Below are 25,670 nucleotides of genomic sequence, written 5' to 3' on the forward strand. Positions count from 1 at the left end.
GTTTCTGTTCAAATATTAAGCAGTTAGCAAGCAAGCACATAAAGACTTTTTAAAAGTGAAGCTATATGACATTAATTTGAGGTATAGGAATTTAGTAAGTGTGATATAAAGCCATCCCCTGTCATTCATCCTTTGGACTGCTTACAAGTGACACAACACTGTCTTCCCTGTTGTGGAAGCAACATAAGCAGCAGTGATATTCTGCAATTAGAGACTAATTAACCTGTATTGAACTGCTGTTGTTTAGTGGCAAAAGGTTGTAGTATTGATAAGGCAACTGAAAAAAACCCTTCTTGGAGTGGTCTGCACTTATTTGAACCTGATTTCATTATTAACACTTTCTATTACTATGAATTAACATCACATGAACCTTTTCATGTTGCAATTAATATGAGAAGATTCTTTCTTTTCAATGTGTTTTCTTTTTAAGGATTTGGATTTCATTTGGGAGTGCTCACTGAAACTGCACCATGATTTCCTCTGAGTAAAGACTGTAGAGAGGGCTATGGAAAATAACAATTAAGCAAGGCTAACACCAAGCACTGAAGTGTTTTTCAGTTGGCCTGTCTCATCTTTAGTATCAGGAAGATCTCTGTGGCACTTTGCTGAGTGATCCTAGCTGCGAGGGGTAAATTCAAGTTTAAAATCTTGCTTGATTTTTCAGCCTGGAAGAAATAAAGGAAAGTTTCCTATGGCAAGGGCTTCTTACACTTTACAACATCTGAGCGCTGTTAGAGTCATTGTTAGGAATGATTTATGGTTCTGAAATGTATGGATATTTCTCCTTTTTATTGCTATTAAATCAAAAGATTTATGCCAATAAAAGTGAGATCAGGCTCTGCCCCGGAATTTTGCAATTGTTTTGTCAATAATGCAGCTGGGCATGTGGTTCCCTAAGTAGCTCAGCATCTCCCTAGATTTAGGAGTGTGCTTAACTTTCTGTACTATAAGTGGATTCACTGGAGGGTGTAGAGCAATAGGTACTACGTTAATCTGCTCAGGGATCAAGACCTGGGCAAATTACTGTTTAATCACTATATTTAAAGCCAGAAGCATCCTGCTGTAAATTCACTACTAGGTACAGAACATTTTCAAGTTCCATTACTCACAAACTGAGATATGAATTCTTTGCTGATTCTTTTACTTTACTGTGCCAGGGGAGGTTTAGGCTGGATGTTAGGAAGAAGTTCTATACAGAGAGAGTGATTGCCCATTGGAATGGGCTGCCTGGGGAGGTGGTGGAGTCACCATCATTGGAGGTGTTCAGGAGGAGACTTGATGGGGTGCTTGGTGCCATGGTTTAATTGATTAGGTGGGTTGGATTGGTTGATGGGTTGGATGCGATGATCTTGATGGTCTCTTCCAACGTGGTCTATCCTATCCTATCCTATCCTATCCTATCCTATCCTATCCTATCCTATCCTATCCTATCCTATCCTATCCTATCCTATCCTATCCTATCCTATCCTATCCTATCCTTCCCTTACTTTTTCCGCCCCCGCCTTCTCTGGTTTTGGTTTACTGATTTTTTCCCCCAATCTTTTATCAGCACTGATGCCAAGTAGAGGCTACACTGCAGATTATTGGCAAACACAGCAGATCAGATATTTTAGGCTCTGACACATCTGTATAGTCTCTGTGTTGACTTCTTTCTACCAGTGAGGCCTGTACAGCTGTCTGCAGTACCAGGTTGTTGAATTTCGTATTGGTGATTTTTAATTTAAGGATATAAAAAGACCAAAAAATAAGGAATTTCACTTCTCTGCTGGTTTAGAATTGTTGATACTCAGCTGAAGCAAACAGTGTGTAGGACAAATACAAATGTTACAAATGACAAATACAAATAGATGGTGGAGTCACCATCCCTGGAGGTGTTTGAAAAAAGGGTTGGACGTGGCACTCGAAGCCATGGTTTAGTTAGTCCTGAGGTGTTGGGTGACAGGTTGGACTTGGTGATCTCTGAGGTCTTTTCCAACCTTATTGATTCTATGATTCTATTAATACCAAAATCAATTTTCTTGGTATTTTTTTAATTATTATTTCATGCTGTGTGTTACAAAGAAAAAAACAGACTTACGAATTTGAAGAACTTTGCATTCCTTAGAGTATCTAAAGAACAGTCTTGGTTGTCAATAGCAGTTTCCCAGAGCTGCTACTGATAATAAAGTACAGCCTAAGGTACATTAGTGTGATACAGACATCTGTGCTACAGAAAGTGCCTGGTAATAGAGGGAGCTGAAAACCTTCCCCAAAATAATGTTTAACCAAGAGCATCAAAGAGAAAAGCACTGATTTATACTGATTTAGAATAGAATTAACCAGGTTGGAAAACTCCTCTGAGATCATCGAGTCCAACCTATCACCCAACACCATCTCATCAACTAAACCATGGCACCAAGTGCCTCATCCAGGCTCCTCTTAAACACCTCCAGTGATGGTGACTCCACCACCTCTCTGGGCATCACGTTCCAAGGGCCAATCTCTCTATGAAGAACTTCTTCCTAACATTCCGCCTAAATCTCCCCTGGTGCAGCTTGAGACTGTGTCCTCTTGTTCTGATGCTGGTTGCCTGGGAGAAAAGACCAACCCCCTCCTGGCTGCAACTTCCCTTCAGGTAGTTGTAGACACCAATAATGTCTCCTCTGAGCCTTCTCCAGGCTAAACAACCCCAGCTCCCTCAGACTCTCCTCGTAGGGCTTGTGCTCCAAACTCCTCACCAGCTTTGTTGCCCTTATTTATAGCAGCAGAAGTGCAAGCCTAAGACTGTGAAACACTGCTGTATGATCACGTTTTCCATTGAAAATGATGGAAGCAAGTGTATATACAAGACAATGCATTGCAGTCCCGATGTATAAGAGCATGCTAACAGCTGTAGGAATAGGTGTAATTTTAGAACAAATTATAGAGCTGCATTTGTAACTAATTTCAACTCTCTTTCTCTTCTTTCTTCATTTTTGAAGGTTATGAGGATTATAATCACATGTGTGCATAGCTGGCCACTCAGAGATGATGGTGACTCCTTAGACAATACTTGCAAACTCCTGGTTAACCATCAACACAGTGCTCCTTTTATCCAAAAGATCTGATCACTGCTTTTCAACAGCTCTCCAATCTTGTTTCATCATGTTGTCTCTACCAGCTTAAACAATTTCCTAAAATGGTCCTTTTGCTGTTCCTTGCAATCCTGTTATTGAAAGAAGATGTCTGTGGGAACTTCAGGCTTTTGGTTTCAGCACAGGCCAATGAAAGAAGGGTGGTTGCACACATGCCTGGTGATATTATCATTGGAGCTCTATTCTCTGTCCATCATCAACCAACTGTCGACAAGGTTCATGAGAGGAAATGTGGAGAGGTGAGAGAGCAGTATGGCATTCAGAGAGTGGAGGCAATGCTACATACCCTTGACAGAATTAATTTGGACCCCACACTGTTGCCAAATATAACGCTGGGATGTGAAATAAGGGACTCCTGCTGGCATTCTGCTGTGGCTCTGGAGCAGAGCATTGAGTTTATAAGGGACTCTCTTATTTCATCAGAGGAAGAAGAAGGCATGGTGAAATGTGTGGATGGATCGTCGTCTTTCCACTCCAAGAAACCCATCGTTGGTGTCATCGGACCTGGTTCTAGTTCAGTTGCTATCCAGGTCCAGAACTTATTGCAGCTTTTCAATATACCTCAGATTGCTTATTCTGCCACAAGCATGGACCTAAGTGACAAAACTTTGTTCAAGTATTTTATGAGAGTTGTGCCATCTGATGCACAGCAGGCACGGGCTATGGTGGACATTGTCAAGCGCTACAACTGGACCTATGTTTCTGCTGTACATACTGAAGGTAAGAGGTTGCCTTTTTTTTTCCCTCCCCATATAAGAATGACTTCAAACTACTTGGATAGATGATGACAATGTGATGTCATTGGGCCTTTTTTGCCAGTCAGTTGTCAACAGTACAGACTTTCATTTCACTTAATAATAACTTCACATTTCCTATGGGGAATTGGTAATGTCTGAAAACAAAGTTTGAATTACAGGACTGTGTGTGCTCTAGGGCTACTTGCAGCTGAAAGTGCATACTCTGAAGTCTCCTAGGAGATCTAAATTTAATTTAGTCAGCATTTGTTTTTCTTTATCTCCCAATCAGTGTATTTATGCAGAATAATAATCTTGGCTATATTAGTATTAATGGGTAATGAGAAAGTGTCTGGTCTTCCTAGTGCAGAAGGGAGCTAAATCACCATTTGAAACTGTAGCTGAGTCAGAATGTGTTCCTGCTTAACATGTGAGCCACAGAGGAATGAATTCTACAGAACAAGCAATTCTGGCTAATATTTGAATGCAAGTTTTCCCAGCTTCTCCATACCAGAACGGTTTCTATCCATTTATAAGTGTTCCATGGAGTATCACATCCACTTGGAGCTCTGCATCTGGACAGCTGGTTTGGGAGTAAGCAAGGGAAGTCTCCTTGATTATTCTTCACACATTTGTGCCCCATCAGGCGTCCTGAATACCAGAACTGCGTGCCAAATTGCTTTATTAATTTAAGCAGAGGTTAAGCTTTATACCCAGCAATCGGAAGAGCATATCATTAAAGGGAAATGTTAAGGGAAAGCTTACCTGATTTCATTATTCCTCTAGTGACAGAGCTGATTTGGTTCATCCTGCTGTGAATTTCCTACTGCCTTAAGAGCAGGCTTCACCAGCCCCTGTTTAATGACACCTGCATTTAATGAGGTTTTTTTGAGTTAGGTTCCATGATGAATTTTAGGTTCTCACTGGGTCTTCTCTGTCCAAACAGCTAAATGCCGAATGGAAGGCTTGGAATATGATCTGGGAATGCAAAATGTTATTAAGAGCTTGACTCGTGGTGACGACATTGCTGAACAGCAGCAGATGCTGCTGGCTTTGTTACAACCAATCGAAAGCAGATTGGCCTTCCCACACACTGAGTGTGCTTCTCTGGCAGGCTTTATACTATTCAAAGCCCTTTTTGGGCATTGGGTCCAATGCTAGTATACAGAGAAGTTTTTCCTCCCACAGATATGCAAAGAGCTTGTTTTGCAGTTTGAATAAATAAATCAAGTGGAATTTACATGTAGATAATTGCAATCATGTTTCTGTCATGATAATGAAAGCTGGTGACACACTGCAGCCTCTTTTGTATGGGACTGCATGAATACATTAACAGTTTAATATAACAGTGTATAAATCACTGGGTGTCACATCATGTAGTGAAGGTATGCCGTGCCAGCTGATGCCTTCGTCATGGCTTAGTGTGTAGCCTTCACTTCGCAAATGTGTAAGAATAACATCATGGTCAAAACTAATGTCACTGACACATCACATTAGCACATTTATATCCTGGATACTTTTGATGTCTCATATGGAATTTTTGCTATGAACAACTTCTACACCTCTGCTTGTTGAGAGGGGATGCTTATCGATTCAGTGTGAGTATTGTGGGGCTGATATCAAGGTCTGGTTCGGCACAGAACGAGAATACTGACTTTTGCCACTTCCTGTGGACACTCTTGTTGGAGCAGATGGTAACATACGGCAGATGGTAGTCTTATGGCAGAGGAACTTGCACTGTATATTGAGAAGATAATAGAGATGCAAGGGTTGAAGCTGAAGATAGTTGCTATAGGTAAGACTGAAATAGTAAATGACAGAGGAGCTCAATATGAAGAAAAAATGATGAATGATATATCTAGTAAATGTCCCTATTTCTGCAGAATTAGAGTGGACAAGATAAATGGTACATTGGTAATATCTGAGGAATCATGTAAAGCACAGCACATTCACAGCAATGCAACTCTCTACTTCAGTGAGCGAACGTTAAGCTTGGGTTCTGGGAACCTAGTGATCTTATCGTCTGTTTGCTTAGTCTGGACGTGATGATGAATATATTCCCGAGTTAAATAACATCACCCAAATGTTTTTAACAACAGAACAGATGGTATTTATAATTGGATAGAAAAATACGAACTGGTCAAGGTATTCCTTTGAAAAATGACAGTGTCTGATGTTCTGGGCACTTTCCAATGATCATGGCAGATGCTAGTCCTTCCAGTAACACCATGAACAGCCCAGATGATAAGGAACTGAGCAAATAAGCAAAAGAGATACATTTGTTAAAAATTTGGTTTATTATTTCTCATCTTAATGTAGTGTCTGTCTGCTGGTAACCATTCCTGATCTGCCCCTTTATTCAGTATCATACATTCGTAGGCATGGTTTCAAAATAGGGGGGAAAAAACGGTGTTGAATACCAGTCCTTCCAATTTTTGTTGACTTGGTATCTTGCTCAACTGTTATCTCCAGCTAATCATCATGCATCTTTGGTTTCTGGGAAGGATTGCCGCTGAAAACTGCTTATTTTGCCACTCAGTGCAGAGTAGAGTTGAACTGTGGTGGAAAAAAACGAGAACTACACAGGGATACAACTGAAACACAATAGCCCATTTTATGGGAGGTGGGGAGGGATAGGTTTTCACTCCATGATGTAAAAGGAATGATTTAAATTTGAGCACAGCATTAAGAAAGAAAGCTCTTTGCTAATATTTTCTTTAGACAGTTCTGCAGGTAAACATTGGCTCAAGCTCATCCTCAAAGTCTTCTTGGTTTAATATCACTTTCCTCTATTTCTGTTTATTATAAGTGCACCAGAAGAAGAGGACACAGTCTCAGGCTGCACCAGGGGAAGTTTAGGCTGGAGGTTAGGAGGAAGTTTTACACAGAGAGAGTGATTGCCCATTGGAATGGGCTGCCTGAGGAGGTGGTGGAGTCACCATCACTGGAGGTGTTCAGGAGGAGACTTGATGGGGTGCTTGGTTGCATGGTTTAGTTGATTAGGTGGTGTTGGATGATAGGCTGGACACAATGATCTTGAAGGTCTCTTCCAACCTGGTCTGGTCTATTCTTTTCTATTCTATTCTATTCTATTCTATTCTATTCTATTCTATTCTATTCTATTCTATTCTATTCTATTCTATTCTATTCTATATAAAGACCTGGCTCATGTGCATTTTCTTAGGATGCACCCAGGCAACCATACAACCAGATTGTTTTTTTTCCCTGCAGATGAGAGTTATTTCACACATTTGCTTTCATATTTGTTACCGTGTGCCTGCTTACAAGAATACTTTTGCCTACATCATTAGCTACCAAGTAAAGAGCAAAATAACAATTAGTCACAGTCTGTGAGAATAGGATGAAGAAATGAATGAAAGAGCTTCAATAGGTTGACCTTAAAGCTGATGCTTGGAACAAACTGTACTTATACGATATCGTGGAGCTTTTACTTTCAGACTTCAGATATTTCTCCTTTAGATACACAAAAGCTACATCATGGTAAGGAACATGATTTGCCTTTCACAAAACAATAGGGCTGAAAATTTGATTCCTTTTATTTGGGGCGTAGAAGATAATTATTTTTTTTTCCCATGCTTTATATGCATAATGCAAAAGCTCCAGAAAAGGTCATTTCCAGCCCATGGCAACATTTTCCATTGCAAAGAAAAGGCATTGCTGAAAATCTGTTCCTGAAGATTTAAAAATGGGCTGCTTAAAGGACTGAAGAATGTTGTGTTTCAACAAAGGTTCACTTTTGGACAGTTATTGTAAGTTATAAGCAGTTATTTGTTTGGGGTTTTTGTTTGTTAGAATAAACTTTTATTAGAATAAACCTTTATTAGAATAAACCAGACCAGGTTGGAAGAGACCTTCAAGATCATCATGTCCAACCCATCAACCAATCCAACCCAGCTAACCCATGGCACCAAGTACCCCATCAAGTCTCCTCCTGAACACCTTCAATGACGGCGACTCCACCACCTCCCTGGGCAGCCCATTCCAATGGGCAATCACTCTTTCTGGGAAGAACTTCTTCTTAACATCCAACCTGAACCTCCCCTGGTGCAGCCTGAGACTGTGTCCTCTTGTTCTGGTGCTGGCTGCCTGGGAGAAGAGATCATCATCCGCCTGTCTACAACCTCCCTTCAGCTAGTTGTAGAGTTGTTTGTTTTGCCCTTCCCCTCCCACCTCCCCCATTTTTTAATTTTTTTTTTCCATTTTTGATTTTTTTTTCCCATTTTTGAATTTTTTTGTATTTTTTATTTTTTTTTCCCCCTCTCCATTTTTTTTTTAGACTTTTCAAGTGTTTAGAGCTTTGAGATGGGGATGATCACAGTATCACAGTGTCACAGTATCACTAAGGTTGGAAGAGACCTCAAAGATCATCAAGTCCAACCTGTCACCCAAGACCTCATGACTAGACCATGGGTCCAAGTGCCACATCCAATCCCCTCTTGAACACCTCCAGGGATGGTGACTCCACCACCTCCCTGGGCAGCACATTCCAGTGATGAATGACTCTCTTGGTGAAGAACTTTCTCCTCACCTCGAGTCTAAACCTCCCCAGGCGCAGCTTGAGACCGTGTCCTCTTGTTCTGGTGCTGCTTGCCTGGGAGAAGAGACCAACCCCTTCCTGGCTACAACCTCCCTTCAGGTAGTTGTAGAGAGCAATGAGGTCACCCTTGAGCCTCCTCTTCTCCAGGCTAAACAACCCCAGCTCCCTTAGCCTTTCCTCACAGGGCTGTGCTCAAGGCCTCTCCCCAGCCTTGTTGCCCTTCTCTGGACACGTTCTAGTGTCTCGATGTCCTTCTTAAACTGAGGGGCCCAGATATGATCTCTAACACAGCAGTCTTGTTGCAAAAATAAAAAGTATCTCTCATTGAGGAAAAAAAAGATATGACAAATGGCAAAGTCATTTCCAGTCCTATCCTGTGGAGGGCTCTGCACATTTTGATTGACTGCTGTCCTACATCAGAGAGGTCGTTTGCTGTTTTTTGGTGAATCTCAAATATTTATCCTGGCGTCTCAAGTGTCAAGAATGAGCAAATGCTATCATGCACCTGGGAATTCAGCCAGGAATCAGGACTGGGACCAGTGGTGTTTAACATCTTTCACAGCAAGCTGTGTGGCTCAGCTGACACACACTGGAGGGAAGGGATGCCATCCAGAGGGACTTGAAGAGATTTGACAGTTGGGCCCAAGCCAACTACTGTGTCCAGTTCTGGGCCCCTCAGTTTAGGAAGGATATTGACTTGCTGGAGCATGTCCAGAGAAGGGCAATGAAGTTGGTGAGGGGTTTGGAACACAAGTCCTATGAGGAGAGGCTGAGGGAGCTGGGGTTGCTTAGCCTGAAGAAGAGGAGACTCAGGGGTGACCTTATTGCTCTCTACAACTACCCGAAGGGCGGTTGTAGCCAGGTGGATGTTGGTCTCTTCTCCCAGGCAACCAGCACCAGAACAAGAGGACACAGTCTCAAGCTCACCAGGGGAGGTTTAGGCTGGATATTAGGAAGAAGTTCTATACAGAGAGAGTGATTGCCCATTGGAATGGGCTGCCCAAGGAGGTGGTGGAGTCACCGTCATTGGAGGTGTTCAGGAGGAGACTTGATGGGGTGCTTGGTGCCATGGTTTAGTTAATTAGGTGGGTTGGATTGGTGATGGGTTGGACATGATGATCTTGAAGGTCTCTTCCAACCTGGTCTGGTCTATTCTATTCTATTCTATTCATGAACTTCATGAAGTTCAACAAGGCTGAGTGCAATGCTATACCCCTGGGTCAGGGAGATCCCACTGGACAGAGGATAACTTTGCATCTCTTACTAAATCTGACTGCTTTTAAACTAATACGATTTAGCTCATCATTCTAAATAGGCAGCAAAGTTAAGATTTCCTCCAGAGGAATTTGATTGATTTATTTACTTATTTATTGTGGAAGTGTCTGACAATAATTATGGATGGCCAGACAGATGATCCAGGTGACATGTTTAGAAGCATCCACATAAAATCAATTACATTGCCAAATTTCAGACAAGCAACATCTGGGAAGTGGTTATTGCTCAAAATGCAATATGCATTAGACAAGTTGGAAAGATAATAGCTGCCATGGCTGATAAACCAGTGCACTGAATAAATCTCATGGTCAAAATCCCACTCAACTGAGAACAGTACAAAGATGAGGAAAATTACCTGCTCCTATAGTACATTGCTTCTTATTGGTCCTTCATTAGGCTTTGAGTTTTATTTCTTAAAATATTTTCTTCCTGAGATAAATTTCTCCTAACTTCCTAGATGATGTTACAGGCATTATGAGGAAGATGAATAGAGTTACTGCCAAAAGATAGGTGTAAATTTAAGAAAGATATTGAGACACTTGAACGTGTCCAGAGAAGAGCAGCAAGGCTGGCGAGGGGTCTGGGGCACAGCCCTGTGAGGAGAGGCTGAGGGAGCTGGGGAGGAGGGTCAGGGAGACCTTATTGCTCTCTATAACTACCTGAAAGGAGGTTGTAGCCAGCTGGGGGTTGGTCTCTTCTCCCAGGCAACCAGCACCAGAACAAGAGGACATAGACTCAAGCTGTGCCAGGGGAGGTTCAGGCTGGAGGTGAGGAGAAAGTTCTTCCCAGAAAGAGAGATTGGCCATTGGGATGTGCTGCCCAGGGAGGTGGTGGAGTCACCATCCCTGGAGGTGTTCAAAAAGGGATTGGATGTGGCACTTGGAGCCATGGTTTAGTTAGTCCTGAGGTGTTGTGTGATAGTTTGGACTTGATGATCTCTGAGATCTTTTCCAACCTTATTGATTCTATGATAAAATTGTAGTGAGAAGCTCTAGGATCTCAGAAATTGCCTCAGTGATAAGATGGTTTCTGACCACGGTAGTTAGAGCAGGTGAAGCAGTTATCCAGCACTGCAGTGCCTGCATCATTAGGCAAGTGCATATAAACTACAGCTGATCTAGCATGGCAGAGCCACAGAACATGTTCACCTTTCCCTGATTTGAAATTGCACAAGTCTATTCTCCATACATTATTTTGCTGTGTAGGATAGGTAACAAAATGACAACTCGTCCTTGGGAGTTATTTCTTAGGCTAGAATATATTGTTTATGAAAATACACACAGGGTCTTCACTTGAGGACCTCGTGTAAAGAAAGGCTTGATTTCACTGGAGGGTAGTCAATTCAGATTGAATTATCCATTCTTCAAAGGAAATGACTGTGCTGCACCAACCTATAGCCCATTTACCTTGATATGTTCTCAGAGCTTCTCTTCCCAGGCATTGTTCCAATTTTTCTTGAGCTTTAGTTCTCCCATCACTTCTGTCAAGTCATTTTCCAGAGGCTCAGTTATTCTTAACAGGTTTGGGATAAATATTTCCAGTTTCATTGTATACCTTTTCAAGCATGTGCATGCTTTGTTTTCTTGCTCCTTTTTCTGAGGGGGATTGGTATTCCTCAGCTTGCACTCAGGCAGGAAATTGTTTTCCATAGATCAGCATGCAAGCTTCAGGTTCTTATCTTATTAGCAAACAAGCACAATGGTGGCTGGCTTATAAACTTGTAATGTTTGTTTCTCCCTTTCACAGTTATCTGCCTCCATCTTGTCATAACTCATCTTCTGCTCATCTGGCTTACTACCCACCTTCCTCAGGGTTTTGTGTGTTGCTTCCCGCCCCCCTCCCTTTCTACCACCTCTTTTTTCTCTTTACATTACCTCACTGCTTCTCCCTCTTACCCCTCCTCATTCATAACATAATCACAAGTAATTTCAGGGAGAAAACTGTATGAATAAGACAGGATTTGGAAATCCCTGAAACTTCTGGTTTCTGTGATCATGGCAAGCAACCAATGTAAACTGAGCTCCAGCTAAGCTAAGGCCATCGAAGTTGCACACTATCTTGAGAGTTCTTTCACCTGGAGAATCCAGACATAGCCTAGATGTCCTCTAATGTTCAGGCTTCAGATTCCACAACCTCAGTTTGAAAATCTGATTCTGACTGGATATGTTTAGCAATTCTACATTTATTTTGTCTTAAAGCTTTGAGTATCACAGTTGTTCAGCTTACAGGTTTGACATTTAGTGAAAAACAGGACACACTCTCATTTGCAGTCAGAGCCCTGAAGGTGAAAGGTGAGCTTAAATCATTCCTTTATTGATTTCAACAATCTTCATACACAGCTTCTTAATTTATTTATTGTTTATTTACATTGAAATAGGGTTCTTGCCCCAAATCTCTGTTTCCTTTGAAGAACCCAACACTGTGTCCCATCTACAGGGTTTTTTTTTTGTCAGCAAGATGAGCAGGCAGTCAGGGAGCATGCTGACAGCCTCTTGAGGGTGTTCCCTGACTTGCTGGAAGTATTCTAAATGGCTGTGATTTCAGAGCTGTGCTGAACAGGCAGCAGAAATGCATCCTGACAGCAAGTGGAACTATATTTAGACATGGAAAAGGAACAAAAGCCAGCCAGAAGCCTGGAAAAGGATCTTATATCTTCTGTGGATGAAGGGTGAACAATGAGGTTCACCTCCTTTCTCATATTCATGCAGGCATTGCAACTCAGAGCAGAGATTTATTGTGGGTTTCCAAAGAGGTCCAGTACAAAATCAGTACAAACCTGCAGGTGCTGTTCATTTGGTTTTAGGAGTAGAATGGAACCTAAGGTTGCATTTGATAGGTAAGGAGTGCTTCCTTTTTCTTTGATCTTTACCACACGAAGATACAGGATTCAAACCTGTATTTGAGTTTGAAACCCTTTCACACTAACAGCTTTTAAACAGATGAGGCTGTGTGGCCAAAATGAGAAAATGAGAGTGCATATTATCTTCTCCATGCAAGCTCCTCACGTGTCTTCAGTCATGGCTATGTGTATAAAGGGTTTCTTTGCTTTTCCCTTTGAACTGCACTGTGGGGTATGAGGTTACCTTGCTCATTTTCATGCATATGCAAAAAGAGAGGCAATTTGTCTGACCTATTTCTTTCTCTAAAGGGAAAATGTAAGTCTAGCTCAAATTTAAGGGGTCTAAAAAAATCAAGTCAGATGAGATGCTCTTTCTCTGCCCTGGATCTCTCCTTTGGAAGCCCACTGTACAGAGTATTTAGACACTCAATGTTTTGGGCACCATTATGCATACATAGCTGGTCTGTATCTTACCAGCTGTGAGGCTGAAGGTTTTGTTCATGCAGATGTGATTTCTGCAGAGGGATTTTATTTTTTCCCCTCCCAAATCCAAAGGCATTTATGCAAATGCCTAAATGTCAGCATGCTTAAATAGTTCAAAATGAAGAATCTGCCACAGCATGAATTCAGGGATCTCATCCTTATGGATTTGGTGTAGAACTCAGACTTATGCAACAACTGGGACAGGCTAGGAATGCGGTTCCTAAGATTCCACCAAGGAATGCAAGCTTATAGTTACAACAACATCCTGCTATAGAGCTTTATTGGGAAAGTGAAGGTTTCTTGACTTCTAAACTTAGGAATTTCTCTTTTTCTTCACCATTCCCTCTTTGGATATTTCTTTGTGTGATCTTCCTCCTCCTCAGGCTCTCTCTGCCTTCTTGCCTGTTAAGTAGAGCTTTCTGATCCAGCCTAACACAGTCGTTTTCCTTCCCTGCTCCCAGGCTGATTTTGCTAGAGATTTATGCATTATTCATGTGTATTCAACCAATCATAGAGGCATAGAAGTGTTTTGGTTGGAAAAGAACTCTACAGTCGAGTTCAATTGTTGACATAACACAACCACAGCCTTTAAACCACATCCTGAAGTGCCATGTCCGCATGTTTCTCAAACACTTCCAGGGACAGTGACTCCACCACCTCCCTGAGCAGTTTTTCCAATGCCTGACCACTCTTTATGTGAAGACATTTTTCCTAATATCCAATTTAAACTTCCTCTGGCACAATTTTAGGCCATTTCCTCTTGTCCTATCACCTGATACTAAATAGATTGGCCCCCACCTCCCTACAACCTTCTTTAAGGTAGTCGTAATCAGCAATGAGGTCTTCCCCTGGACTCCAAACTAAACAATCCTACTTCCCTCACCCATTCCTTGCAAGATTTGTTCTCTACACCTTTCAGCAGTTTTGTTGTCCTTCTTGGATGTGCTTCTGCAACTCAAGGTCCTTCTTGGAGTGAGGGACTCAAAACTGAACGCAGTGTTTGAGGTGCATCCTCACCAGTTCTAAGTACAGGGGCATGATCACTTCCATAGTCACTCTGGTCACTCTACTCCTGATACAGGCCAGGATGTTGTTGGCCTTGTCCTCCTGAGCACACTGCTGGCTCATGTTCAGATGTCTGTCAACCAACATCCCCAAGTCCTTTTCTGCCAGGCAACTTTCCAGCCATTCTACCCCTAGTGTTGCATAGGGTTGTTGTGACCCAAGTGCAGGGCCCTGGCACTTTGCCTTGTTAAACCTGACAATGCACTCTCTTGTCTGTATCATTGATAAGGATATTCAACAAGATTAGCCTCAATAATGAGTCCTGAGGAACACCACTAGTTATTGGCAGCCATTCACTACCCCTCTTTGAGCCTGGCTGCCCAGTCAGTTCTCAATCCAGCAAATCATCCACCCATCCAAGCCATAAACAGCCAGGTCCTCCAGAAGGATGCTGCAGGAAACAGTGTCAAAGACTTCACTCAAGGGCTAAGCAGACAAGATTCTGTTATGTGAGCTGTTCACAGGCTGTTCAGCCAGGCTTAGATGGTGCCTTTAGGCAGCACTCTGTGGGACAAATGAAACATAAATGGTACTGACCCAGAAGGAAATGTGCTGAGAAGCCTTTCAGTCACACATTGTACCTTATGGCCATGTCAGGTCAATGTTGAAGCCTCTCATCTGCATACAATGATGTGTGCATCACACTAAGTCATACCATGAGAGGGAAGACAAATGAATTCTCAATTCTGTGCTATGTTTCTGGTTAACTTATGTCTCTGTGGGCAGGAAACATATTACTGTCTCTTATTCCAGTCCCATTCAACTGCTAAAATCAGGAGTGGGAGTGAAATTAAATCACCAGAACTAGAAATTTTTTGCATGAGAACATTGAGTGTGGAAAACAGGACAGTGCTCTCCACACTGGAGGATCTACTGCAGGATCATGTTTGGGATGCTTTACTTGGAAGTGAGAGACACAGTTCTGTGCCCTCCTGGGTTATTCATGTCACTCTGATGAAACTGTAGAGATCATGCCAGTGACTTGTGATGGAGAGGCTGGTTCAGACAGAGCAGAATTGTATTGGGCTCTATCATTACAGTATTATGCTCAAGGTGATCATTTCATTTGGAAGTACATCATGGGACATGACACCCACTAGCTGAGAGTCTCAGCTAGTAGCTCAATGTAACCAGCTAGATCATCGTGTGTGCTTGCAGCCACTTCTGCAGCTTGCTGTGGACATGCCTCCAGCCATCTGCAAGGGGGCCTGCTTAATGATTTTGTAATGGTTTGGCATTTTGTAGGCTGACAATTGGCACATATGGGCATCTTTGAAGCATTTGCTCCAAACACCCACATTTCAAGTCTGTGATGGAAGTGTTGTGAGGATCAATACTTTGGAGAGTAAGGGACACCCAGACACTACTGGTGATGCAGGGCAGAGAAGCTCGAGGACAGGTGGTTTGTGTACATGTTCTGTTACTGATCACACACAGGTTTATGCTCTTAGAGAGGGCACTCTGACACACTGAGAAAAAGTGCCTTGACTGACATGTCTCCTCCAAAAAGGCAGAAAGACAGAGGAAACTGCAAGCCTGGAAAACTGAAACCTTGAAGGCTGATTCCTATTTCTGTTTTACACACAAGCTTTTAACTGATTTTGATTTTCCTACTTTTGAACAGTTGGTAGAGTGGGTGCTACATGCAACACCTCCATGTGACAAATCTCAGCCTACAAAATACTGACATGTTCCATTTCATTAACCATATGGGACTTAATTATGCTGCCAGCTAAAATACAGGTGCAAGTCCCAAAGTATCCATTTGCTGTATGTGCATGGACCCTACTGAATCTTACAGTATGTTTGCCTAGGCAAATCAGGGAGCTTATGCAACATGGTCAACATTCATGGCTCCATAGAGGTGTGGAGAGTCTAAGCTTTAATATGTAACTGAAATAAAAGGTGAGGTTTTGACCACAGGATGGAGGTTTTGGGGAAGAAGGGGCAGTGGTGTTGTGTGTGTACTGCTAAATGGAAATAAATTGTCAAGGTCTTCCCACAGCTTGTAGCATTTCAGCATTTTCCAGTCATGCCCATAAAGAAAATTGGCCAAAGGTAGCCAGAGTCCTTAAAGGAGTGGAGAATTGCCATCCTCTGCCTACAGACAATCTGGAACAAAGTGGCCTAGATTTGGCAGTGCTCTCCCTGTCCCGTTTGTCTTGCTGGGATGTCAGTTCAAAGGCAAGAGTGCCACATAATGTCACTTGCAGCAATTTCATCCTGGATTGTTTTATCAGGTGGGCTGTGGAAAGCTGGGAGTGAGCTCTGCAGATTGGATGCAAATGCCAAGAGGACTTTCAGCAAGAGAGGGGGAAGCAGAATATCAAAGGTCTAGGTGAAAAATAGAGAGAGTACAGGATTAAGAAAAACAAAGTGCAGGAATAGCAATGGTGCTGGAGAGGAAGTGTTTCACTGGTACAGTTTGTAGATCTGAATATCCTATTCAGAACCTGTCATCCACAGGCCCTGAAATGCTTCACAATTTAACTATAATGTTCTGCTAGGGAATCAAAGGACTGAAACCTGGCATGCAGTGCTGGAGGTCAGCCATGGCACCTCTCTTGTTTCCCATACCTCTGGTCTCCCTTGCATTATGCTGTCTTTCATGGCTGATGGTCATAACCTATTACTACATGGGAGGTGCCAGGTTGTGTCCTCCCCCTCTTATTTGTGGAAGTTCAACAAGGAGCACAAGGCCTGGAGCTGCTCTTCAGATCAGAATTGAGAATGCAGCAAGGTGTTCTCAGAAGGCTAAATATTTCTGCAAATATGGCTAAACATCAAGCTAAAGCCAGCTATGGAATACAGCAATAACTCAAAACTGCCTTTGCATTTATAAGCAGCTTGTTTGTCCTGAATATGTCATGCAGGAATGACTGAATTTTGCTTTACAAAAGGACTCTTCAAATCAATCCTGTTAATAACTTCTCATAAGCTGATGTTTTCTCCCTGGCTAGCTAAATATGGCACTTGGATATCATGGTGGTAGAGGTGCCACTAGCACCTCGCTGCAGAAGCAAGACATCAGTACTTACTTCACCATTTTGTAGAGGAGTTTGCCAACATAACCAACTAGAACTATGACATTTGAGAGGTCTCTCTGTGTACTTTTTTCCTGCATTAGTGTGAAAAAAAAAATATTTTTATAGCATTTTCCTCCTTTTTTATTTCTTTTAAAGATAATAGATAACCATTTTAGAGGGAAAGGGGAAGTGGGGAGCAGGTTTTAAAATGAAAAATGATTTTCAGAGGGGGAACAGTGTGTGCTTGTGCATTTGCATTTGCTCTTGGTGGTACCTGAAGGGAGGTTGTGGCCAGGTGGGGCTCGGTCTCTTCTCCCAGGCAAGCAGCACCAGAGCAAGAGGACACAGTCTCAAGCTGTGCCAGGGGAGGTTTAGGCTGGATGTTAGGAAGAAGTTCTTCATAGAAAGAGTTGTTAGCCATTGGAATGTGCTGCCCAGGGAAGTGGTGGAGTCACCATCACTGGTGGTGTTTAGGAAGAGACTGGATGAGGTGCTTGGTGCTATGGTTTAGCTGATTAGATGGTGTTGGATGATAGGTTGGACTTGATGATCTCAAAGTTCTTTTCCAGCCTGGTTAATTCCATTCCATTCCATTCCATTCCATTCCATTCCATTCCATTCCATTCCATTAGATTCAATTCAATTCAATTCAATTCAATTCAATTCAATTCAATTCAATGTGATTCGATTCAATGTGATTCAATTCATTATAATCATATCACCTACATAGCACACCTCTGGATATCCATGTGTTAGAGATTATCTATCTTCTTTATTGTTCCCCTCTGTCCTCTAAAAACAGTGATAGTGATACCTGCAAAGAAGCTATTTTGTTAAAGTGCACAGGGGTGTGAGAAGATGCTCTGACTTCCAATATCAGCATTTTGGCTGCCATGCAATATTTAATGTGTATACAGCTAGGCAGAATGTGTATACAACTTGACAGATTTAATGTATATACAACTGGACAGAATGCTCTGGGTTTAAATACAGTGTAAAAAAGTATTTGGGGCAACATACCAAATAATTACACACATACATACATACCATTTTTTATCCTATAAAATCTTATATTATTCTAAAGCTCCTAGTGTGGTTTCTGAATCAGTATGGTAGCTGCAACTGAAAAGCCTCCAAAAATGTAACAAGTTAGGTTTTCAGGATGTTTTTGTAGTCAGAAAGGATATTGAGAGGATATTTTAGTACAATCACACATTATTTGAGGTCATGAAAAGTTGTCAAACAATTAACATGTGTTTACTGACTACAAACTACATATTAGTTAGGTGCTTAACCTTTCTGGTAGAAGTCAGTCATAGTGAAATACTCAACTCTGCAGGGGAGCAGTCTCCTGAGGTATTTAGGAATTACCAAGAAGAGATACTTAACCTTTCTGTGGATAAACCATTTATGAAAAAAGCACCCTTTAGGTGCTCAGGCTGGTTCTTGAATTACATAGCCTCAATTCATTCCTTGTATGACATCCTGGAGAAGAGGAGGCTCAGGAGAGACCTCATTGCTCTCTACAGTGACCTGAAGGGAGGTTGCAGCCAGGTCGAGCTTGGTCTCTTTTCCCAGGAAACCAGCAACAGAATGAGGGGACACAGCCTCAAGCTGTGCCAGGGGAGGTTCAGGCTGGATGTTAGGAAGAAGTTCTTCACAGAGAGAGAGATTTGCCATTGGAATGTGCTGCCCAGGGAGGTGGTGGAGTCGCCGTCCCTAGAGATCTTCAAGAAAAGACTGGGTGAGGCACTTAGTGCCATGGTCTAATTGATTGTATAGGGCTGGGTGATAGGCTGGACTGGATGATCTTGGAGGTCTCTTCCAACCTGGCTGATTCTGTGATTCTATCCTGTCCTGTACTTCTGCATAGTACTGTTAATGTACGCATGCACTGCCAGTTTGCTTATCAGGATCTGGTGGGTTGAAGTTTCCCCTCCCCAAACATTAACTTTGCCAGACCAACTCAGTTAGAAGCAAATGGAGCTGTATTTACAAGCAAGATCTACACTCTATGATGGAAGGCAATGAATGTGTACAAAATATGCAGGATTTACAATATTATACATATATTCACAATTAATAAACAGCACAAGGACCCCCCTGGCCAAGGGCCTGGGGAAGCTTCTAGCTTCTCCCTACCTTACCCTTCCTTACCTCCCTGTACAAAGGGACAAGAGAAAGGAGCAGAGAAGTTAGACTTAGCCAAAGCCAGCTATAAGCAGGTTATCTCTCCTGAGTGAAGCAAACCAGCCAGAGATCAGAAGAGAAGAGAAAAAGGGAAGAATTGTTATGGCACAGCCCCTCTTATTCCAGATATTTACCCAATGAATTTGTTTAGAACAATCTTTTGTTTTCCTTTTCACACCCAACAGTGATTCATTTATATTTTTCTACTTTTCTGCTCAAAATCAGTAACTGAATTTTAAAGGCATAGCCTGAAACCGCCACACAGAAACATGAGGACTTCTCTCACAAGCCAAGAACTTTCTTTTTTTAATCTCTACCACTCTGTATTTCTTTTTGTATTGCTGTGATTCTGTTGACTATTTACTGGCTTTAAAACTTAGCCTTTCTCTTGTTATGCATTTGAATAGCATCTAGCACCCTGCCACCTTCACCTATGTCGTTATAAGTACTTTGTGAAAAGAGTTTCCATTCCCATAGACTAGCACATACAGTCTTGACTTACACTACTGCTAAAGCCTGAGTCCTTTTCATTCATCAGCTGGTTTATTTGTCTAGTCCAAAGAGTGCAGAGCAGATGGACAAAAAGAGATGGCAGTTTCAATCCATCAAGTACGCTGCAAGGTTCTAGTTCAGTAAGTGCTCTGAACTTTTTGCTGTTTCTGCTCTGAACACTTCAACTGCTTAAGAAGTAATAAATCAAGAAGTAGCTTTGGCTGATAGAAAATAGACTTCTGAATGCATATTGACAAGTTTTTAGTATTACTTGCTAGAATAATAACAATGCAGACAAAGAATTGCCCCTTGCCTTAATTACAAGTTTCAGCAAGGACCCTTACTGCATGTGGCAGTCAGTTCATTCATTCATTTTCTTCCTTGCAAGGCTTTGAGCAAGCCCTGCCTGAAGCAGTGTCAAGGGTTAGGTCTGGGCCAGCTGCTAACTGAGTGGCAGATGTCATGTAGTTCTGAATTTTCAGTTGCTATACCTGAGCAATCTTAATTTACTTGTTCTTGAAAGGCTGGTACAATCTGATCACACCAGACCTGTCTATTTTGGATCCTCCATGATTCATACTGTTTCTAATTGTGCCTGCAAATCATTTGGAAGAGTTCTGATTGATCCAGGCAAAAATGATTCCAGAGAGTATTTCTCCTGGTTTGGCTGGGGCAGAATCCCAGACCAGCCATGGGCTGCAGGACATTAGCAGTTCTGAGTCAGCCAGGAGAAATAACTGAAGGTGTATCCCAGACCAGGAGCACCACACTCAGTATAAAGAACCAGAGAATCATAGAATCAACAAGGCTGGAAAAGACCTCAGAGATCATCAAGTCCAACCTGCCACCCAACACCTCAGGACTAACTAAACCATGGCACCAAGTGCCACATCCAATCCCCTCTTGAACACCTCCAGGGCTGGTGACTCCACCACCTCCCTGGGCAGCAGATTCCAAAGGTTAACAACTCTATCTGTGAAGAACTTTCTCCTCACCCCAAGCTTAAACTTCCCCTGGCACAGCATGAGAGGGAGAAAGAAATGAGGAAGCTTGCTGGTGAGTGGGGAGATTTCTGTCTGGCCTTCCTGTTTTGGCCCCTCATCTTCCTTCCTCTGTTCTTGAGCACTGCTTGGCTATTGTGATTGCTGCTGAGTATAACTTTATGTGTGTTGTATAGACGTTGGTATTGATTTGAATATTTCATTAAATCCACTTCAATTTCAGCCTGTGAGTCTTTCTGTTTTCTGACCTCCCATCTCTGCTGAGGAGGGGTTGTTGATGATAGAGCAACTGCTATTAGTTTATCCCCAGATATAGGCTGAATTTAGACACTGTTATAACAATTAAATGCTACAGAGAATCTTGTTCCAGCAGTAGATAATGTTCTCTGATGCTGTTTTACTCTACTGACAGAAATGTTACCTCTGTTTCCTGATGAATATCCTTTTTAACCAGCAGACGTAATAAAGCAGTTATGAATACACAGATTTTTCACTCCACTCAAATGTTTGCATCATCTTCTTTGTTTTCCAAGTGTCTTCATTTCTTTGCAGCTCCCTACAGCTTGTTGAGATATTTAATAGCTGAAAATGTGTTATTATTAAACGTGGCTTTTTATTGGAGTGAGTAATGAGACAATAAAAAATGATTGCTCTGAACTCATTCATTTTTAATAAATAGAACATACTTTGGTTTTAAATTGTTTATTGCAAGAGGATTACTTTCAAAAGCACAGGTATGTGAGCAATTAAGGCAAATAATTATATAAATCAAACTACTGAGGATCAGACAGCCAATAAAACAGTATCACAGTCTCACAGTATCGCCAAGGCTGGAAGAGACCTTGAGGATCATCGAGCGCAACCTGTCACCACAGACCTCATGACTAAAGCATGGCACCAAGTGCCACATCCAATCCCTTCTTGAACACCTCCAGGGATGGTGACTCCGCCACCTCCCTGGGCAGCACATTCCAATGACTAATGACTCTCAGTGAAGAACTTTCTCCTCACCTCCAGCCTAAACTTCCTCTGGCACAGCTTGAGACTGTGTCCTCTTGCTATGAAGCTGGTTGCCTGGGAGAAGAGACCAACCCCTTCCCGGCTACAACCACCTTTCAGGTAGTTGTAGAGGGCAATGAGGTCACCCCTGAGCCTCCTCTTCTCCAGGCTAAACAATCCCTAACAGGCACTAAGGCAAAGACTGCTTCCTTACCCCAAGTTATCATCCCGGTTAATGGCAGCTATTGGAATGAGATCAGCTGGGAATGGATTTTAACATTAGAATTGGAAAGAAGATCTCTAAAATCACTCAGGAAGTTTATTGGGATAATGCATCATGGATATAACAAAAATAATAAAGTAAAAAATAAAACCCAAACTTTAACAGCCAGGATGAGTTCAGTCTCTCAAAGTGAATAAAAATAGACTGCTGAAGTCTACCAATGCTATGTGCAAACTTCTGAAGAAGAAGAACAGACTGAATTAACAGTAAAAGTAATGCAATCTTGGCCCTAAGCCACAACAAGTTTTTCTTGGCATAGCAGTGCTGGAAAAGAAGGCTCTATTTAATTTTTCTTCCATTTGCTAAATAAATTGTCCCACTCAATGGGAGACTTGCTTCCAGCGGGTGATTCAACCCTCCCGTTTTATTGAACCTCTTCATTAGTGACCTTGGATTAATACCTTCCTCACTTGGGTACTTTAGATGAATATTTAAAACTGTCTGCTAAATAGTAATCTGTGTGGCACGTGAAGCTGGTTGGCAGGAAGGAGAAGATAGGAATGGATGTGACCACAACTGAAGTGGAAGAAAACCAGAGTAAATTAGAGTGAAGGTTTCTTGTTTGTTAGAGGATGCTGCCATGAAACTGATAAGGACAGGAAAGAGTGTGACATGGAAAGGATAGGATAGGATAGGATAGGATAGGATAGGATAGGATAGGATAGGATAGGATAGGATAGGATAGGATAGGATAGGATAGGATAGGATAGGATAGGATAGGATGAGATGGGATGGGATGGGATGGGATGGGATGGGATGGGATGGGATGGGATGGGATGGGATGGACCATACCAGGCTGGAAGAGACCTTCAAATCATCGTGTCCAACCCATCATCCAACATCACCTAAACAACTAAACCATGCAACCAAGCACCCTATCAAGTATCCTCCTAAACACCTCCAATGATGGTGACTCCACCACCTCCCCAGGCGCAACACTGCATAAAGTTCTTCATGGAAGTCTTCAGTGATCAAGGCTGGGACTAATTTCACGTAACGCTTTTGTGAGTGATGGAAGTGTAATCAGTTTAATCCCTGACATTTTCTAATGGAAAAACACTAACCAGTAGGAAGCAGAGAAAGAGCAATTGTGCAAGAAGAATCAGGTGGTTTTGGAGACTAGGCTAAAAAATGTTACCAGGTGCTTAAAATCTTTCTTGTATCTAACCTGAACTGTACAATGTGTGAGTGCAGTCATCCTGAACTCTGTCTGTAAATCAGAGAGAAATCTGATATATGCCACAGCAGACTCGAGTTTTTAAGTGGCTTCCAGAGTAGTTCTGAAGTGTGTAATGATCTCTATTGACTAAGTGAAAAGCTCAAAGTGATGAAGTTCCTGTCTTGCCTGCCATGAACTCCTTTTCCTTACTGATTCATGTTCATTTCTGTAGTTCTCCGAACATTCAGCCCTCAGAAAAAGAGGCTGTGGGAGAAAAGATGCCGGTATGACAGAGACATGAAAAGGCAAATGGAATCTTGGAGTGGTATTTTCAGGAAAAATAGAGTGTGTGTCCTGCTCTGCAGGATTCTGTAAATCACCATTTGATTGTTGTAGACTGGTCATCATTGATGTCTGGGGAAGAGAGAATCGAAGTGGGGACAGCTGCAGAGGAGGGTTATTAGTGTATGCCAAAGAGCATATCATGCAACAGGAGCCCAGAAGATTTGTCTTTCTTTAGTGCCCAGAAGGTTTGTCTTTCTTTAGTGGAGTGAAATGAAGCCTGAATAATATTGGTAGTGTTTTTAAATGCATCACATTGAGTGGTAATGATGGTTGAAAGACAAATACTGATAATTGTGGGCTCACTATTAGAAAGATTTCCAACTCTCAGGCTCTAGAATAGCCACAAAAATGAGCATTGTGTCCAGACTGCAGCAGAGTTTAGTTACAGTGCACACACTATGGGCACTCATATGTATGTAGACATTCTGGAAGGAAGAGCTAGTAGAATCATAGAATCATAGAATCAACCAGGTTGGAAAAGACCTCAGAGATCATCAAGTCCAACCTATCACCCAAGACCTCATGACTAACTAAACCATGGCTTCAAGTGCCACATCCAATCCCCTCTTGAACACCCCCAGTGATGGTGACTCCACCACCTCCCTGGGCAGCACATTCCAATGGCCAGTCTCTCTTTCTGTGAAGAACTTAGCAGCTTCCCCTGGTCCTTGGCCAGGGGGGTCCTTGTGCTGTTTATTAATTGTAAATATCTGCAAATATTGTAACTCCTGGATATTTTGTACACATTCATTGCATTCCAATGTAGAGTGTAGATTTTGCTTGTAAACACAGCTCCATTGGCTGCTAACTGAGTTGGTCTGGCAAAGTTAATGCTGGGGGGAAACTTCAACCCACCACACAGCTGAATTGAGATGCCTCTGAAAACATGCTCCCAGAATCTTTGAAAATAACAGGAAGGAGAAGAAAATGCCTAGAAGGACACTGATGTGTTTAATCTTTATGGAGACAGTAAGGCACAATAAATGTGCAGGTTCTCTCTATTTCACTCCCCAGAAGAAACACTGGCATTAACGATCATTGAAATGAGCAGAGCTACGTGGCTGCAAATAGGGGAAGAGGAGCAATTTATAACCTGGATGCAATACAGCCTGACAAATGGAGCAGAAGGTATACAGCCTTATGTTAAAACCTGCACCATCATTCAAATAAACCAAGGGTTATGCCATGTTCAAGTTGGATAAGTAGGCAAGAGAAATGGCCTCTTATTCAATAAAGTTAGCTTAAGCAGAGGTAATTCCCCTTCCCTTCTTTTTGAACTCCAGTGTGCAATAAAAGCAGCAGAACTGAAGGGAATACAGTTTTGTAGACAGGGGGAATCTGCAGATACCGAAGGTGCAATTTCATGCATTTTGGGCAGCCTAGGGTGCTAAATACAAGTTGGAGGCAAAAAGAAAAAGAGCCAACAAGCCCCACGGACCTGAGACCTATCTCAGTGTGCTCCAAATTGCTAGGCCAGAGATTAGGTTTTATTTTTAATTATCTTTTTATGAAACCTACACTACTGACTGCATCAGACTGGAGTCTCACTGCCCAAGGCAAGGGGTTTCCTTAAGGTATTGTTCTTGTTTTTTCCTGGGCACACTGAATATTTGAGTGATTTACAGGAAACTCCAATCTTTGACTCCTGTGACTGAAGGACATCCATATCATCATGATTTGCAGTTCCCACTGCTAGGGAGTCTCTGCAGTCTCTGCTTCAACAGAGATCATTTCACCTGAATCATGTGTGAGAAATGCTGCTAAGGTGAGCAACCTGAGATAAAGGGTTTAGGTGTGACTTGGTGGAGGGAGGTGCTTTGATCTAGCTATGATCATAGAATCATGGAATGGTCCAGGCTGGAAGGGACCTCCAAATGTTATCTAGTCTGACCTCAAATGAATGGTGTGGAGGGTATTTTAAAGATAGTCTTCTGTACACTGCTGAAGGCATGTGGCTTCCTTACCTGCTCACCCTATGGCAGGCTTATGTATTGAGAGTTTTCACAGTCCTCCATGTATTTAAATGCCAGAGGAACTGAGACACTCAGACCTTCTGCATAACATTAGGTCAGGAAATTTTACCCAGGAAATCAAGCAGGAGAAGAACT

At 42.1% G+C, this 25,670-nt stretch overlaps 1 protein-coding gene across 1 annotated transcript in view; it reads left to right on the forward strand.

Annotated features, from left to right (window-relative positions):
- The window catches only part of GRM5 (glutamate metabotropic receptor 5), a 277,861-nt gene that overhangs the window by 9,324 nt on the left and 242,867 nt on the right, over positions 1-25,670 (forward strand). The window contains 1 exon segment of the mRNA XM_068149504.1: positions 2,961-3,833. Within this exon segment, the coding sequence (XP_068005605.1) occupies positions 3,158-3,833 (676 nt within the window). The 5' untranslated portion in view covers positions 2,961-3,157.

This window comes from Melanerpes formicivorus, unplaced genomic scaffold, assembly GCF_026170545.1.
Source record: "Melanerpes formicivorus ecotype bairdi unplaced genomic scaffold, bMelFor1.0.p_v2 SCAF_1, whole genome shotgun sequence".
In the NCBI taxonomy this organism is placed as follows: domain Eukaryota; kingdom Metazoa; phylum Chordata; class Aves; order Piciformes; family Picidae; genus Melanerpes; species Melanerpes formicivorus.